The following is a 17,952-nucleotide window of genomic DNA, read 5'->3' as shown; positions in this document are numbered from 1 at the left end:
GCTGAGCCAGAAAGACCACATGTCAGCAGTGGTTTGACTTCCTAAGGCACTTGGAGATACCAGAATGCCAGCTCAGGGGGTCAGGGAAGGTTTAAAAAAGGAGAATGAATGCCATGGCTCTTCCCTTCATTCTATTCAGGTACTGCCTGCTTCGTTTTGCTTTCCAGAAACTGCTTTGGCTCTCAGTGCTAATGTTGCATTTCTTATTCTACTTTGGTTTGGTTTGTAATGGTGATATAAAAAAAAATCTCCCAGTGGTAGTGCTGCAGCAAGAACCAGGACTTTGGTGTGCCCTGAGCTGAGCTCTGTGCTGCTGGGTTGGGCTGCAGGCAGTAGGGACAGGGGACATGGGAAAGGAGAAGGAAAAGAGAAGGAAAAAGGAAGAAGGAAAAAGGGAGAAGGAAATCTCTTGCTGAGCTGTACCCCAAGATGCCCATCAGGTCCATCCCCAGTCTTGGCACTTCCAGAGGCAGGGATTGCCCTCCCAGTGAACTGGAGGTGACCCAGTGATCCATCTGCCCTGGGTTCTTGCTCATGTTTAGGTATTTTTGGGGAGGTGGGTGAGGTATCCATCCCATCCTGTCCTTCCCTCTGCATCCAGGCTCATCCCAGGCTGGGAGCAGCAGCATCACTGCTCCAGAGCTGCTCTCTTCCTTCTGGAGCAGAATTTCCAATGAAACCTTTGGAGAATGGAATTGGGAGTGATTAATTTACTGCTCCTTCTTGCAGGGCTGGCAATGGAGTTGCTGAGGTGGGATGGAGGCTGAGGCTTCCCAACACCTCTGCTCAGCCTCATGAAATCTGCCCAGAGATTCAGGGATTTCCTGATATCAGGGCTTCAATATCTTCTTTCTCTTGAAGACCATTATAGTGGAAAACTAAAGCAAGCAATACCTGGAGATGCTGTATTTGTATTTGGTTGGGAAGGATATGGGCCTTTCATTGTCACCTTCAAAAGGAAATTGTTTATTAACTTAATCAGATATTTGGGAGAGGATGGGCTAGAGTGGATAACTGGTTTTATCCTCTTCAAAACCAGTTTGCTCAGCATCCGTGGGTTCTTGGAACTACAGCTGGTGTGTTGAGATGAGGACTTAAAGGTTCTGAGCAGCACTGAGCTGGTGTGGGATTTAACTGGGCTTCAGATTTTGACCAAAATGTAGCAGGAGGTGTTCTTGCAGTGCCATAAACAGGGACTGCAGCTGGGGAGACCCTTGCACTTCAGATTGCATCCTGTAACGGGGTGGGGGTTTCTTGTGAATCCATGAAGAATTTTTGTGAGCATTCCTGTATATTTTTTACAACAAGATGCCTCATTTCACATCTTCTCTCTCAGAAAGAACAGCCAGGGTCTCTTAATAAGACTGCATTTCCATCATTAATTATAGCTGGTTTGGTTTGGTTTGGTTTAAATCTGGTGTTGACTCCATTCTCTGACTCCAGGGCTCCTTGTCCCTCTGCTTTCTGCCTCCAGGCTGTCAGGAGCAGAGTCAGTGGAGCTGGGATGTCTCTAGACAGCACCTGTGGCAGAAATGCTAAAAAAAGATATTTATGGTGGAAGTTAGGATGAGTTCTGATGCTTTTAGTGTTGCAAAGCAACATTTTTTTTTTTTCAGACTCATGGAACTCTATGTTGAGGAATACTGTGAAGCAAATGATCTATTTGATGATGTTTATGACAACTTTACAGGATTTATTGCTACCATATAATTAAAACTAGGACTCTTAATGCTCTGGGTTGCAATGAGCCTGTGTGTAGCTCTGAGCAGCAGAGATCCATCATGGAAATGGCAAAGGGCTGGGAATTGATCCTTTGGTTTATTGGATTCTGCATGGAGTTTATGGCAACAAATTATTTGGGATAAAATCTCAGGATTATATTGAGTTTCTTTTATCCACTGCAGAGCTGCCACCCAGAGAGAATGACTTTTCAGGATTCAGGTTTTAAAAAAAAGCAAAATCCAAACCAAACAAGCCAGCAAAAGCAAACCAGACAGAGCAGATCCCCCCAAGCCCACCCTGTGTGTGGCTGGGCTGAGCTGGCAGCGTTCAGGTGGTGATGGATCCACCTGCTCAGGGATGCTGTGGGGTTTGGGTGATGGGGCAGGAATCTTCCTGAGCTTTATTTCCTGCAGTCAGAGGGAAGGCTGCCTGGGCTTTTCCTGAATTTTGGGGTGGGAAGGTGTGGTTGCTGGCAGGTCAGGCTGCACAGCTGCTTGCTCATGCAAAACCATTGGGAAGAGAGTTCCTGCCTTCAGTTTCTTTCTTTAAAGGAAAGGAGATTTTTTTTAAAAAGCAATGAAATTAATGCTTTGAACTGACATCCTATACAAGGAATTTTGTGGCAAAGGAGATTGAAAGCCCAATTTGTGCAGGGGACTGGGGGTGGCTGCCTGGGGACAGTCTGCTGTGCAGCTCCTGCTGCAAGGAGCCAGCAGTGTTCTGCTGTATACCCAACACTGAGTGCCTGGAAGGACTGGGTCAGGAGCATCTTCTCTCCTGGCTAGCTCTGGATGTGGTCAACTGGCCAGGCCAGCATCAGAGCCCCCAGGACAGGCTGTTGTAAGACCCCTCTGAGAATGAGGCAGGAGTGAGTCATTTGATGCTTCATTTTAGTGCTGCAGTAAAATAAGAATCAGTGGTGATTGGGAACTGCAGAAAGCATCACCTGGGGCTGGAAGGAGCAGGTACCTGTGCTGCTGGAGTCCAGGTCCCAGCCGAGGCATTGCCTCTGTTCTGTAGATCCTCCTCTTTCAGTCAGAAGTTCATTTGTGAAGTGTGTTTTTCAGTGTGTTTTGGCCACAAGATGAGACATCTCCTCACTTGCTGAGATGCATTCACCTGTCTGCCATCCCCACCTTATCTTCTTCTCCATGTTCTGGGCACAGGGATGCTGGAGAAGGCTTTGTGGGATTGCCTGGGGCTCACACCCTTTGCCTTCTCTCTCTGTGCTACCATCAGTTTTGACTTGGTTTTGTCTCTCCAAACAGCAGCAACATGATTATTTCCCCAATTTCTTACAAAGTTGGGGATATTCCCTTCCAAACAGCTCCAGCTTTGGTAGCTGCAGGGTGAGATTCAGGGGGGGTTTCAGACCCTGCATAGCACAAGAGTTTTCTGCTCCCCTGGGCTGGTTCCTCCCTGCAGAGCCCTGGCCCCTGCTCAGGCCAAGTCATGATTTCTCCTCATATTACAAATGAGTATTCTTGTAAATTGTCAGTCCTAGCAGTGGAGGATGGATAGAACCAGTCTTTATTTTTTATTCCCAGAGGAATAAAAATCCCCCCAGAGGAAGATTTCAGGTGATTTTGAAGCTCTGCAGTCTGATCACTGCTGTTGAGGGGAAAATGAGGATTTTGGCTCTCATGGAAAATGACCAAGTAGTATTTCCATCTCCCCCTGGGCTCCATGTCCAGGGACACCAAGAGGTCTTTGGGGTGTCCCCATCAGGACCCCCAGCCCAGGGTGGAGCAGAGAGGTGACCCAGTCCCTGGGGATGGAGTCCAGGGCAGAGCTGGCTCTGGGAACAGCACTGGGTGTTTGCAGTGAGGTTTGGTACACACACAGGGTGGGGGAGCAAGGAAGAGAAGAGTTTGGGGTAAAAAACCCCAAATCCCACTAACTGAGTCCTTGAATCCTCTGAGTGCTGCTGTGCTTGTGTGTGTGACAGCCCCTGTGCTGTGCTCAATAAATTGAATGCTTGGAAACCTATTGGGCTCTGCTTTCCCTGCCCTTTTCTTATCTGGAATTTTGTGCTTTCTGCTTGCCACTCCACCAAAGACCTCAGCACTTCTAATAAGCCCTTGTGAGGGGCTATTTTCATTTCCAGAGGAGCCCTATCTCTGCTGACAGATGATGAAAAATATCTGCAGGCAGCACGCTGGAAAAATAGCATTTCCATTCTTTGTGGGCATGCTCCATGTCAGTTCCATTATCCTGGCGTGCACCAAGATGGTCATTGAAGAGATGAGCTGTTAATTCTTTGGCTTGGAGGTAAAGCTAGTTTTGATGGGCTTTTTTTAAAAAGGAAAAAAAAAAACACCAAGCAAACAACAAAACAACCCACAAACCCAGCAACAAACCCCACTTCAGAAACATTTGCAATCTGTTTGGGTGTGAGGGATAAACAGAAATGTTGAATCACTGCTCCTGCTTCGTGGCAGCTGTGACCTGGAGGTGGCTGAACCCCCGTGGGGTGCTTCCTGATGTCTCCCCCCCCAAAAAAAAGTGCTGTGTGGGGGCACCTCCTGCCATGGGCTGGAAAAGCCTCCAGATGCCTTTGGTTTCAGGATCCTGGATTTCAGGTAAGCTCAGAGGAAAGGTTCTGCTGCAGGTGAGAGCAGCCTCACTGGGAGCTGTGAGTGGTGCTCCTGAAGCACAAAAATGGTTTTGTTCCCTGGTGCTTGGTGCCATGGGGTGAAAGCAGTGGTGAAAGAGGGCAGGCAAGGGGGATTCCAGGTGCTGCTTGGTGTGGAGAGGCTAAATTAAATAACTGTACTGCCTGGAAAAGCTTCAAGCAAAGAAGGATAAACTGGGGATTTGTGAAGGCACAAACAGAGGAGGTTGGTGAGGGACTCACTGAGCCTCCCAGTGTAAAAACTAATGGGAAATAGGAGAGAGCAACTCCAAAGCAAATAGAAGGGGACACTTCTCCTGGCAAACAGTGCTCAGTTAATTGCAGTTCATTGTTAAAAAGATAAATGGCTTTGAGCTGGGAGCACAAAAGCTGAGGGCAGTCTGTTGGACACAAGGATCTGGGTACAGCCCCATGTCTGCAGAGGGAAATCTCTGGAAAAATAATTTTAAAACCTGTGTCTTATCTTTGGTGCCAGGGTCTGTCAGTTCCTCTACCAATGCTGCTGTCAGGATAACTTCTGCCTTAGTTCCCAGTATCCAGTGTGACAAAGCACTGGGTAATGTTTGCTAGGACTTGAGTTAGTTTTAGGGAATTTACTGGAAGTGATTTACTGGCAGCCTTCTCCAGATGGAGGCAAGGCAAAGAGAGGGGTTTTTGGTTCTGGTTTATTGAGTTGCAATAGTAAAAGCTGAAAAAGGCCTGGAGACCCATCATCTAATCAGTTCTGCTGCTGATAGTGTTTTATTCCTGTGTTTTTCATAGTTCTGTTGTAAATTACCAATCTAGATACCTTGTGAAACATCAGGTTTCTGGAGCTGGAAAAAAAGCTGTGAATGAGGGACTGAGACTTCACTTCAGGGAAGGGAATGTGGAGAAGGCAAGGTAGGAATCCCAAGTAGGAATTAAAATACTGGGTTTTAATTAGGTTCTCATAAGAGTGAATTGCTCTGGTGTACAAAAATAGCTTTCTCAGTTACTTCAGCTTATAAATCCTGAGTGGTTTGTGATGTGTCCTGTCTGTGCCTCTGGGTTCCAGCTGGGAACCTTTGTCCTGAGGGTGCTGTGGGGCAAGACCCTTCCCAGGTCCCCATCCCTCCTGCCTTTCCCAGCAGGATAATTGGGTGTCCAGGTTATCTCTGGGGGATGGGAGTCTCTTTGGGTGAGATTTCCTGCAAAGCAAGTCAAACACAAAGGACAGCAAGGTGGTTTTTTTTCCTTGCTACACCTCCTGTACCTTTGCAAACCATCTTCATCTGCTAAATATTCATTCCTGGCATCTCCTGACACTGCAGCCTTGTCTCAGGGCTTAGAAACAACCTGGGGCACAGCATGAGGAAAAAGGGAAAGCAAACTCAAGATTTCCACTTCCCCCCCTTCCCCTGTTTTTCAGTATTTACTGAAACTTTTGCCTTGCAAGCAGCAGGAGCACTCCCGAGGTGTTTGGGGATCTGAGTTGCCAATAGGTTTGTGGATAGGCAGCCAGGCAATCTTTCTATAGAGAAATGAAATCCATCTCTCCCATGCTGGCTTCAAGGATCTCAGCTGTCCCCAAGTCCCCTTCAGCTCCCCAGAACCACTGCAGAGATTGAAAACAGGACCCTGGAGGTGTCTTCTTCCCAGCCCTGGCTTCTGCTGGTGGGGTTGGGCTGGGAAGGGTGGCTCTGGGTGTGTTTTTGGGGTAAGCCAGCTCTTCCCATTGGGGCCAGAAAGGTGGAGGCAACAGGAGAATCTCAGACCTCTCCTAGTTGGAGGATTTGTGTGGTTTGGGGCAGCATGGGCAGTGCCTGCTGGTGAAGTCCCATCCCTCCATCATCTCTGCAGGAGGATGGGGTTGGTCTCTGCTGAGTCACTTGAAGCCAATGATCTTCTCAGTGCTATCAAAAAGAGGTGTAAAAGTGAGGTAGAAAAGGTGGCTTTGGCAGTAAATTCAAAGCAGTGTGTGAGGAAACTGCTTTTGCTGTCCTCATTTTAGCTCCTAACCACCAGCAGAGGTGGAGACATTGATCAGCAGCAGCCTCTGCTCCCTGCTCATCCCCTCCTTTCCCACTCATGCATCCTGGATGCTCAAGGAGCAGATTTTTGGTTTGGTTTTTTAGGTTTTTTAACCTCTAGATGAAGGGATTCTGGGTTATGTTTATGTTCTCTAACTGAAGAGTGTGTGTGTATGTGTGGTTTTACAGAAGGATTTTGTAAGGGAACCTGAATACAGATGTGATGCTGCATAAAATGAGGGGTTTGGGGTTTTGCAGCATGCTGGGCTGCCTGAAAAGGGTAAAAGAGAAGAGGAAAATGCTGTGAAATGGCAAATATCAATATTTAGAAACACAATAAAATTGTGTTCTTTGCTTTGGATAAATAGCAGCTCATTCAGCAGAACTATTCCTAGTGGCTGTGTGCATCTAGAGAGCCAACCTTGGTGATGTGCCTGCTCTGGGGAGATTTTTCACTCCATCATTAGATTCTCAAATCTATTCAGTGCAAGCAAAAAGTCAATTTTCTGTCAGCAGTTTGGTCAAATGGGCTATTTGCAAACCATCTCCCTGTGCTAAATATTCCTGTCATCTCTCCTACTGAGATGGTTACTTGGGTTTTATTTTAGTACTTTACATGCTGTTGGGAAAAGGGTTATTTTAACCCTGTAGAGGGTTATTTTTCCTGCCTTGCACGTGGTCAGATTGTTGTGTGCTTTGCATCTGCTGGGGTTGAGATCTCTGGGGATGTTCCTTCCAGGGCCTGTGGGTGCAAAACTTGTTTATTGAGACACAGGAGGGGAGCTGGTCCTGGCTATGGATTCAAACCACAGCTCTGAAATCACCAGAGTGTGTTGCTGATTCGTACCCCACGTGCATCACCTCTGAAGATTTAATAAATTGAAGTCACTGAATTTTAACCGTAGCAGAATTAAATATGTTTCTGCATCAGAGATAGGTGTGAGCTGTGATTGAAATGTAATCTGATAACTCTGGGCTTTGAATGAGAGCCTGCCAGTGGAGAGGCTGTTCAGGAAATTCTGATTGGTTTTATAATAAACTTCAGGACAGGAAAATCTCTTTGAGCTGCTGTCCTGATGCAGTTAGTAAACAACAGCAGGAGACAGAATCTTGTAATGAAAATCAGTTCTGCAGATGAAGGAGTGTACAGCTCCTGCTTCCCAGGGGAACAGACAGAAGTTGCCAGGCTGAGTTTGATCCGAGTCCCAGGGATGGTGGAGTGGGGATTGGGAATGGATTCACAGGGAATTCCCCCTGGAGCACAGCACCCTCTCCAGCTGCCTTCCTCTCATTGGGGTTCAGCATGGGAACCCCCTCCCTGGTGCCAAGTTTTGGTTCTTGGCTTCCTGCAATGAGGCAGCAGATTGATTCTGGTCATAATGGCTGAGCTAAGCAGGGGTAGCTCTTTTTGGGTTTTTTTTTTTTTTTCCTCCCCTAAAAGATTTGTTTTAATGAGAAGTTTTAACATTCTTTTTAGCCAATCCCAAAGTATTTCAGCAGAAAATTAAAAAAACCCCACAACTTTCTGTTATGCTGCCTTACTATTCCAGGGACTGGAGGCTGCCATAGGGACCCTTCACCTCCTCATCACTCATCTTCCTCCTCAGAGACATTCATCCCTTTTTTTTTGTTTTGTTTTTTTTTGAGGAATTCCTTTCCATTCAGGTCATGTTTCTGATGTCCAAAGACACCAACCCAGCTCTTCTCTGTGCTTCCCCTGCTTTCCTGAGGTTCCAGCAGCCACCCAGGCTCCTTCTGCCTTCTCCCAGTTCCTGTACCTGTCCCTCCCAGTAAAAAGCAGGAAGGATTTCTTGCCATCCAGAACTTTTGCATCTCCAGGGACCAGCTCTGCATGGTGAGGTCTCTCCAGAAAGTGATGGCATGGCCAGGTTTAATTACCAGCCATTGATCCCAGGTGCTTTCTGTTTATACATGACATAAATAAACCCCAGGAAATGTCCTGGGAGGACTTGAGCAGCATAAACAAGGAGGAGCAGTGCAGGTGCCCAGGGAGTTCTGCCTGGTGCAGCAGCTCCTGGTCAGGAGGAAGGATTAAAAAAAAAATAAAAATAATCTGTCAAGTGATAGCATAAAATGTTCTGTGGTAAACAGGAGAGGAATCCAGAACTGCAGAGACAGGCTCGGTGTGCCCAGACTCTGTAATACTCATTTTTAAAAAGCCTTTTATGTAAATTTCTGCCAGGCTGTTGTAGCAAGCACTGCTGCCTGGTCTGCTTGGAAAAACAATGGATTTTTCCTCAAGAAGTCACTTGTCTGGGTGCTTTGCAGAAAAATCTGTATTCTCTTAGCTTTGTGTTGCTGTTGCGAGCAGGAAGGTTCTAATTACTCTTCAGCTGGTAGAGAAGCCCCCAGAAGAACCAGGCTGCTAGGGTATTGAGCATCAGAGTTCTCAAAGTAATTTTGATACTGCTGAAAAATGACTGTGGTGGCAGAAAAAGCAAACCAAGATCCCTGTGGTAAGATGAGATGGGGATGTTGGACCCTGGCATGGAAATGCAGGGCTGGGAAGGGAGAGTGCTGGGAGCACCAGTCCTCACTGAAGACAAATTAATCAGTATTGATTAATCAGCCAAGAGGCTGATTTAAAGTGAGAATGTGAATTTCCTTAAAAATCCAGGTGTTCCTGGTGCTGTTGGATGGGCTGGCAGCTGGCTGAGGTGTCAGGGGGAAGGGAGCTGAGCTCTTCTGCTGAGCTGCAGGCAAAGGTGGGAGATGGTTGTCATCCTGTGCTTTAGAATAATGATTATAATTATTTGTTTATGTGGGATGTTTCTTTCCATACACCACTTCCTAAAGGCAGTCTGTGTCTTCCTTATTTTTCTCTGCTTGGGTGATATTTTAATTTTCCTTGAAATGAACAATGGACTCTGCAAATGCTTCTCAAAACGAGTCTCTGATAATCTGTCCAAGATGCTCTGCCAGGGTGGGGGTTACAGATTTCTTTCATCATCCATGATGAATTGATATCCCAGGAATATTCTGTTATGTGTTTTGAAGTTAAAATGACATAAAAACTGAAAGAAGTTGGTTGGAATGGGTTTAATATGTATGTTTTTCAAAGATTTCCAGTAGCAGTTCTGGAAGTGGTTTCAAACCCCCCTGGTGTGCATCTCCACCATTGGGATCCCCCAGAAGCTCCAAGGGAACAAACCTGGGGCTTTTCATCCTCTTAAGAAGGATCTGGGTATGAACTTGGATGCAGAGGGATGTAAAACCTCCCGGAGGAGCCCTGGAGCTTTGTTCCTTTTTACCATTCCTGGTTAAACCCCTGGTGAGGAATGAAGCTGCTGCCTGGATCCTGAGCCTCTTGCTCTCTTCCTTCCAGCTGTTATTTCCCGGAACCAGGAGGGACCAGGAGAGATGGGGAAGGCTGTGCTCATTCCCAAGGAGGAGCAGGAGAAGATGAAGGAGCTGTTCAAGATCAACCAGTTTAACCTGATGGCCAGTGACCTGATTGCCCTGAACCGGAGTTTGCCCGACGTGAGACTGGATGGGTGAGTCCAACCCTGCAGGTTCTGCTGCTGACCCAGTTCCCCCAGCACCACAGCTCCAGGAAAACCCCCCAGGGCTGGGGATGCAGCCACCTCCCTGGGCATCCCGGGCCAGGGCCTGGCAACCCTTCCAGTGAGGAAATTCCCAAGCTGGATGAATAGCTCTGCCCAGGCCAAGGGAGATGGGGTGTCTGCTGCTGGGAGAGTTCTAAGGGCATTCTTTTGGTGGAAAGAAGTTTTGTAGCCTTTTGGACAGAACAAATTATTATGGGATAAAAAAAAAAAAATTGAAAAAAAAATTTTTCTTTTCTCCTTTTCCTCTTCAGATGCTTTCTGTACATATTCTGTCTTTAGGGAGCATTAAATTGCTCTGAAAACCAATTTATAATGCTTTGCTATTTAGGAAGAGTACAATTTTATGGTTAATGTCTTTAGTGTGTGACAGAAAGACATTTTTATTGACGTGGGGGACAGAGCATCCCATTTGCACTGGGTCTGTAACTCACTGTGCCTTTCCCATTAGAAATCAAGGTTTGGCAGATGCCAGGAAGCAGTCCTGAGCTCTGCTCCTCCTCCTGCATTGCTGTGGACTGCATGTATACATAGTATTTATATGTAGTGTCTTTATAGAGGTTTATTTTATGTATTTTAGATGCATTATGACATATATATCTTATATGTGTTTATATATATAATATAAAATGGATCCACTCCTGTTCCTGCCCTGCCCTTCCTCATTCCTTTGCCCTCTTTGATCCTTGCTGCACATGGGCAATTTTGTCCCTTCTCTCAGTGTATGTGGGTGCAGAGGGTTCTCCTGCTTTGCTGCACAAATGGCATCAGTCTGAATAAGAAACATGTGTTTGAGGGGAGAAAATCAGAGGAAATCTTAGAGCTCCAGAAACTTTTTAAGACTCTGTTTCTGACTGAATATTTGATGGACTGAGCCAATTCTGGGCTAACACTTGAATCTGTCAGATGAGGGGAATTTGTTTTCTCAAGGAAAGGTTTAAAAGAAAAAAGAAAAAAGGTTCCACTGTATGAGTTGCAGAAAGGAGGAAAGCTGGGCTGGTGGGTGGCTGATGAGAAATTCTCTTTAGGGTGCTGTGAACTTGGGCACCTGGCTCTTGTCCTTCTCCCATCCTGGGATGTTTGTGTTGGTGGGATGTCCTGAGGTCCATGAGAGGTTGCTCTGGTGTCTCAGGAACAAGTTTTCCCATCAGGAAATCAGCTGGAGGGGAAGGAGGTGGCAGAGTCCCCTCCTGTCCCTGCTGCCTGGCACTGTCACCCCAGTGCTCCCCATCACCCCCAGGGATCTGTGACTTGGAGCATCCCTGGGTTGCCTGAGCTCTCCTGGTAATGGCCAGCTTGATCAGTGTCAGCTCTAATTTAAAGCAGCAATTTGTTAAACCTTAAACCCAATTTAATTCAGCATAGAACTGCTTAATTTTATTTCTTAGTATTTTCTCCAGCAAGGGAAGAAATCCATCTCCAGTTGTTTCTGCATGAGTGAGGTTGCAGGTGCTCTTCTGCAAATTGCTAACCCATTATAATTGGATTTTCTTACTGAAATCCAGGCTGAAGTGAGCTGCTGCCTCCTGTTTGCGTGGCTCTGCGTGCTTTGAGCCTCTGCTTCTGAGCAGCAACAAACTCACATGATGGTTTTCTAAATAGCAATCATGGCTTCAGCTCAGGGCCCTAGAATTATGTTGGCTTTTCAAAGCAAAAGCCTTGAAAAGTGGTCCCAGGGTGGGGGAGAAATGCTCTGGGAGAAGCAGTGCAGGAATGGCAATCAGTGCCTGAGAAAATTCCCTTTGTGAAGTATCTGTGACAATCCTTTAGTGCCTCCTACTCCGTGCTGCAGGGCAGGAAGCTTTGATTTGAGTTTTTTGGCAAGACCACTATTTGTTCTTCATGCAATTTAGCCCTGGTAAGGGAGGGTAAATTGTTTGATTTTGTGCTGGTCACATCTAATCCATTGCTCTTGCACCAGCAAGTGTTGTATTGGTTCTTTCTCTCAGCTCTGAGTCATGCTGGATCAAGTCCCTGAGAGTTCCTTTCTTGCCAGGTTTCTCTCCTTCCAGCTGCAGATAACTATAATTAAAAAAACCCCCTCAGAGGTGAGGTGTGACCACCAGGCTGGCCCTGGGAGGTCTGGGATGTGCTGGGAGAAGGCTGGAGGCAGTTCTGCTGGTGCAGAAGCTGTTCCCTTCATGGCTCTGGGAATGCCCATCCTTTCACACCCCCCCTCTGCTTGCCTGGCAGAGAGAACTCCAGTGACACTCAGACATCAGGGTAAAATAATCAGCTTTAGGAAGGGGTTTGATGGGGGGATGTAGCTCAGCTGGAGTGCCTGTCACAGGGGCAGCTTGCAAAATAAAATCCCTGAGCTTAGAGGCACCAAGGTGTAGCTGAGGTTGCCCAACACCTCCCACCTCCTCTCTGTACCTCTGGTTGCCCTCGGTTCCTCCTTGCTGGCCCAGGGTCTGCAGCTCCTGCCTGGCATTAAAATTCTGGTGGGTTTTATCCTAGAGGTACTGGAGTTTCCCTCAGCTCATCTGAGAACTGGGAAATGTCCTCCTAAGAACTGGTGTGTGGGATGATATTCCAAATCCAAACCACTGACACCTGGGGGGTTGTTTCAGGACCTGTGCTCAGCTGTTTAACCTCCTGCTCTTTGTGTAAAGTGGTTCCTGATCACTCTTCAAAAGGAAAATGCGTGGATGTGGCAGTAAATGAGGGCAGTAAGATGTTCAGTTCAGTGGGAGGTAACCACCCCTAGAAAAGGGGGTATTTCTATGTTTAGTTCAGAACTGTAGTGCAGGGCTGTCAGTTTTGCAGAGGGTCTTGCTGCCTGGTGCTGAATTCATCACTTCTGCTCACACCACTCTAGGGGTTGGGTTTTTCTTTATCTGTCCATGACTCTGAAGGTAGGAGTGAGGTTTTCTTGTGCCTTGGTTCACTTCCAGGTTTTGAGCCATACCCCTGAGCAGTGTCTGGGTGCTGCTGGGGGGCAGGTGGGTGTGGGGGTACCCAGGGTACTTCACCATCCCAGGGTCAGGATTGCATCCCCATGTCCAAGAGCCTCATCTTAACCTTGCAGGAGGTTGGAACAAGGTGATCTTTAAAGTCCTCTCCAACCCAAACCAGTCCAGGGTTTTATTGATAGTGTGGAGAGACCTTGCTGACCCACATTGCTGAGCTGGGGTTTGACCTCTGTGTATCCATGGGGTTTCTGTAGGCACAGATAAATAAAACACACCTCCATTCCATACATACACCTGTATAATGTGTATATCAGATACCTGCAGAAATATCCTGCTACTGCTGCTCAAGTGATACTCATCAAAAGAAAAATATGAATGAAAAGCAGAGAGAGATGCAGTGTGTGGCACACCAGGAGTTTGTTGATTTTAGGGCTGGGGAATGGGGCACTTGCCCTGTTCTCTTCCCACCACCTCCTCTCCTGAAGGCTGCAGCCTGTGCCTGGAACTGGGGATGGCCTCAGGGTGTTCTGGCCAGGGATCTGCCTCACCAGCCTTGTCTGTGTGGGTGTTAATCTTCTCTGTTTCCAGTAAAGCAAAGCAATAAAAGGTAATGACTAAATAATAATGAAAATCCCTCAAGTCATATAAACCACAAACACTTAACAGGGTTGTGTGTGTTCCCAAATGCATCATATAAAAAATGCTACATAATAAATTGTATGTAATAATTACATTTTTTTTCTCCCCCTGAAAATACTTTGCTTTCATGCCTGATCTTCTGCCCAGAGCTGCTTCCTCGGGAGCTGCAGCAGGGCTCTGGCAGGGATAAAAACCCCAGTGCAACCCCTCAGGCTCCCAGGGTTTGCACACAGGTGATGGGAAGGGTACAGGTGAACAGGTAGAGCCTCCCTCTGATCCTATGCTGCTGATCTTGGAAAATGTGGGTTGGTTTGGTGGTGGCTTTTTTTCTTTTCTTCTTTTCTTTTTCAGCTGTATTCACTTCATGTGTAGATCAGGTCCCAGCTGAGAGTGCCTGGGGAGCAGCCTTGGTTCTGTGGGGGGGTTGGACAATCGGGGAGCAGCTTGGGATGGGGAGTGGGGGTCTCTCTCCCTGGTAGTGGGTGAGGAGCAGATGACTTAACACTTCTCCAGTGCTTGGTGCCTTTGGGAATCAGAAAAAAAAAGGAAAAAAATTGAGGGTGAGCCAGTGTCATCGAGCTGTGGAAGGTACAACACCTTCCCAGTGAGCAGAGCCTTTGGGTGGGGATGAAACACCCTTCTGCCAGGACAAAGTGGCAATAGGTGGTGACAACCTTCCCTGGGAAGGCCACCAGCTCCCCAGGATGCTGTCCTTCCCATGGGATGCTCCATTGGGATGCTCAGCCCACAGGAGGGTCCCTGGGGAGGTACTGCTGGACACAGAGGGGCTGCAAGAGCTGAGCTGTGGTGGGAAACTCTGGATTTGTTCCTGCAGCCCTGGATTGTGCAGAAAAACTGAACAAGAAGTGGGGCTGGGGGCATCTGAGGGAGGGGAATGAGCCAGGCAGGAGGGGCTGGGAGCCTGGTGATGTGCAGCAGGAGTAAGGGGGGAGGGCAGGGGGCAAACTGCTCCCAGGTGTAGGGGCTGGGGCTGTTTTTCCACTGCTCCTTTGCCTGCAAATGGCAAGAGGAATTTATCCTGAAGAGCAGAGTGGTGATTCTACACCCACCTCATGGCTGTGTGACTGCTGCTCTGGGGTGTTTGGCTTTGGCAGTGACTCAGGTGCTGACTGCAGTCATGGGGAGGGAGGTTGGGGGAAACCAATCCATGTTCCTGCTTCCACCAGAGCTGGTAAGAGGGGTGAAAAGCTTCCCAGGGAGGAAGGAATGCTCTGTAAAAACAAAGAAAAGAACAAAACCAAAACATAAAGCCACATGAAAAGAATCTTGAGCTTCTGCCCTGAAATGTTCTGGGCTTTGGGGGGGGCTGGAGGCACTGCTGCCCTTGCTGCCCTTGCAACCCAAGTGGCCAGAATCAGCTTAGTGCCCAAATAACTTTGGTTGCCACACTCTGGTGTTGTGCAGATGGCTTTAGAGGGAGCCCAAAAACTTGTGCAGCAACTAAACAACCCAGAAATCCACCTGTAAATGCCAGGGGCTGTGATTCCTGGTGTCAGAGCTGGGATTCCAAGTGCCCATTGCCCTCAGTGCTGATGCCCAGGTAATATCTTGTCCTTGGGCTCTGCTTTACAAAACCAGCTCCCCAGGAGTGCAGGGGAGGCTCCAGGAGACAGAAAAAAAAAATGTGTGGTGGATCTGCTTGGGTTGGAGTCCCTGTGTGTTTGTCTGCCCCTTGGATTTTCTGGGTGCTGGGGGGTGAGCCCAGGGCAGAGCTCAGCAGCCAGACTGGAGTGAAGAGCCCTGAGGTGGCATCTCCTGAGCCATGGCTACACAAGGGTGGAATGGTGTCACCTAGACAAATACCAGCATTTACATCTGCTGGAATCAAATGGCTCCAATTAAAGAAAAAAAAAAAAAAGCATGACTAGGTTTAATTGAGGCTCCTCTGACGAGCAGAGGTGGGATCAGCTCATCCCTCTGCGTCACTTGGTGTCCCTGGGGAGCTGCAGGATGGATGGGTTTGGAATTGAGCATTCCTTCTCCAGATGGGATAATCCCACGGGATAATTGGCTGCAAAACTAAGCAGAAACCCCAACAGTTTCCCTTGTTCATGGTTGCACTTCTCTTCCTGTCTCCTTTCACTACTGATGTGCATTTCTGAGTATTTTAAGACATAATCTTGTGTAGCACTTCTACAGTTTACAAAATCGTGTCTGCTTTAAACAGAACTAAAATGAGTGTTGTGAAGTGCAGGACAAGCAGAATAAATTCCAGCTTTGGATGTCCTTTGAAGTCTGATGTGAAGCTCTGGGAAACAGCTCTGAACAAAACCAGCAGTGAGGTTGGTGTGACAGCCTGTGGGGTTGGCAGCCTTTGATACCCGAGTTTGGGATGCCAGGGTGACACCAGGCACCTTCCCAGGGCAGTGATGTGTGTGGGGAAACCTTTTAATATGCCCTGGAAATAAATAAATTCAGATTGTCCTTCTTTGGGTGTGCTGGCCTTACGGAATCCCCCTCCTTCTGCCTCCTCTGGGGAAGCAGAGGGAGTTGTTGTAGGGGATGATTAATAAAGGACTGAATTGGTCTGAATTTAAGTTATCATTACTGGGTAGTTGTATTGTTAATTAGACTGCTGAAAGGTGGGATGGCTCCCAGGAAGCTGCAGTGGTCTTCATCAAATTGATGACAGGGCTGAGGGGTCTGTATATGTTTTTCATATATTTATATATTAATATACATAACATATTATTTCTATTTATATAAGAATATATTTATATAATTAACACTATATATTAATATTTGTGCTTTATATTCTTATATTAATAGCATTTATTTACACACACATCTGATCACAGTTAGCATTGCCTTTCTGCTGTCAGATCTGGTTGTCAACGACTTATATGTGTGTACAGGTTTTATTATACATTGCCCACAGATGGGTTGTGCACATCTATATGTCATTGTTTACATACAAATCTCCCCCAAGCACCTCAGAGCTGTGCCCCAGCAATCCATGTTGTTCTGTACTCCTCCCTATCCCCTCCTCACCTTGTATTTTGAAAGCTGTGGCCACAATGTCCTTTTATCTGTTTTGCTTTAAATGCCAGTGAGGCAGAAGGAAAGGTTACAGAGAGTTGTGCAGGGGCAGATGATGTTTAAGAGGGAAGCTGTGTGACAGGCTGGCTTTTCTTCTGGGATCCTCTTCACCCCTTGGCCCTTGGGGAGATGTTTGCTGGCAGGGGGGCTGCTCCTCAGCATGTTCTGTGTGGGCTTCCAGGTACCATGGGCAGGGGTGATGTGCTGAGCATGTGTCCCAGCAGAGGTGTGTAGGTGCTCAGGAACAAGTCACCAGTTCAGGTTTTTGTAGGGAAGATGTGTGGTGTTACAAAGAAGATGCCCTGAAAAGCTGCACTTAATTTCTCCTCTCTTAGCCTACAGTTTAATGCCCTGATGTGTCTGTGCTGCTGTGCTGTACATGCACACTGCCCCGGCCCTGCTGGAAGCACTTCCCTAGACTAGAAGTTCATACAATAGAGAAATCATTAAAAAAAAAAAGAAAAGAAAAAAGAAAAAAAAAAAGTGCAAGTTATTTAAAGTCAGGAGGATCAATAATCCACATTAGGTGTGCTTAGGTGACCTAACTTGACAGGTTGATGGAGGTGAGTTTGTGTTCTTGAAATCTGTCCAAGACTTGGAGGAATAGGCAGAATACTGAGTTGTCTCTTGTGATAAGCAAATAGCTTCAGTTTGTTCCACAAAATCAGGAAGGTTTAGCTGCCCATTGCTCACTTTGCCTTAACGTCTAATTTTCCAAACGTAGGTGAAATGATTCCACCTCTGACTCTCCCACTGAATGGGCATATGGAGTGTTCTGAAAAACAGCACATTTTTCCTTCTTTCTTTGAGAGGCCACCAAAGATGAGCAAAAGATGGGAAGGTCTCAGATGCCTGTGCCCTTCAACCCAGAGAATCTTCAAAGATTTCTGGAAGACTTCGTTAGAGATTAACCCTTCCTTTCCTTCTGTGATTTTTTCTCTCTCTCTTTTTGTTTGTTTGCTTGTTTTTGCATTTGTTTGGGTTTTTTGCAAGGTGCAAGACCAAAGTGTACCCTGATGAGCTGCCCAACACCAGTGTAGTCATCGTGTTCCACAACGAAGCCTGGAGCACCCTGCTCAGGACCATCCACAGCGTCATCAGCCGCTCAGCCCCCCGCCTGCTGGCGGAGATCATCCTGGTGGACGATGCCAGTGAGAGAGGTGGGCTGGGCACAGGGACCCCTTCCCAGCTTTGCTGCCACCTTGCAGCATCCTGCACCTTGGGATCCTCCCCTGGCACCAGCAGCAAAGGGAAAACCCCAGCTCTGCGTCCCAGGTTTTCCTCAGCTTCCAGACCCAGCCACTTTCCTTCTGTTTCTCCTATTTCTGGTTCTCCAGACCCAGCCACTTTCCTTTTGTTTCTCCTGTTTCTGGTTCTTTTGGCCTTGGCTACTTTCTTCTTCCTTT

The 17,952-nt window shown here is 47.2% G+C and overlaps 1 protein-coding gene across 1 annotated transcript in view; it reads left to right on the top strand.

Moving 5' to 3' along the window:
- GALNT13 (polypeptide N-acetylgalactosaminyltransferase 13) overlaps positions 1 to 17,952 on the top strand; it is an 85,300-nt gene that overhangs the window by 18,387 nt on the left and 48,961 nt on the right. Inside the window, exons 3-4 of the mRNA XM_008501256.2 lie at positions 9,695 to 9,863; positions 17,540 to 17,706. Of these exons, the coding sequence (XP_008499478.1) occupies positions 9,695 to 9,863; positions 17,540 to 17,706 (336 nt within the window). The remainder of the gene's footprint in view (positions 1 to 9,694; positions 9,864 to 17,539; positions 17,707 to 17,952) is intronic.

This window comes from Calypte anna, chromosome 7 (genome assembly GCF_003957555.1).
Source record: "Calypte anna isolate BGI_N300 chromosome 7, bCalAnn1_v1.p, whole genome shotgun sequence".
Classification (NCBI taxonomy): Eukaryota; Metazoa; Chordata; class Aves; order Apodiformes; family Trochilidae; genus Calypte; species Calypte anna.
The sequence above is the reverse complement of the archived record's forward strand: the minus strand, read 5'-3'. Positions and strand labels throughout refer to the sequence as shown.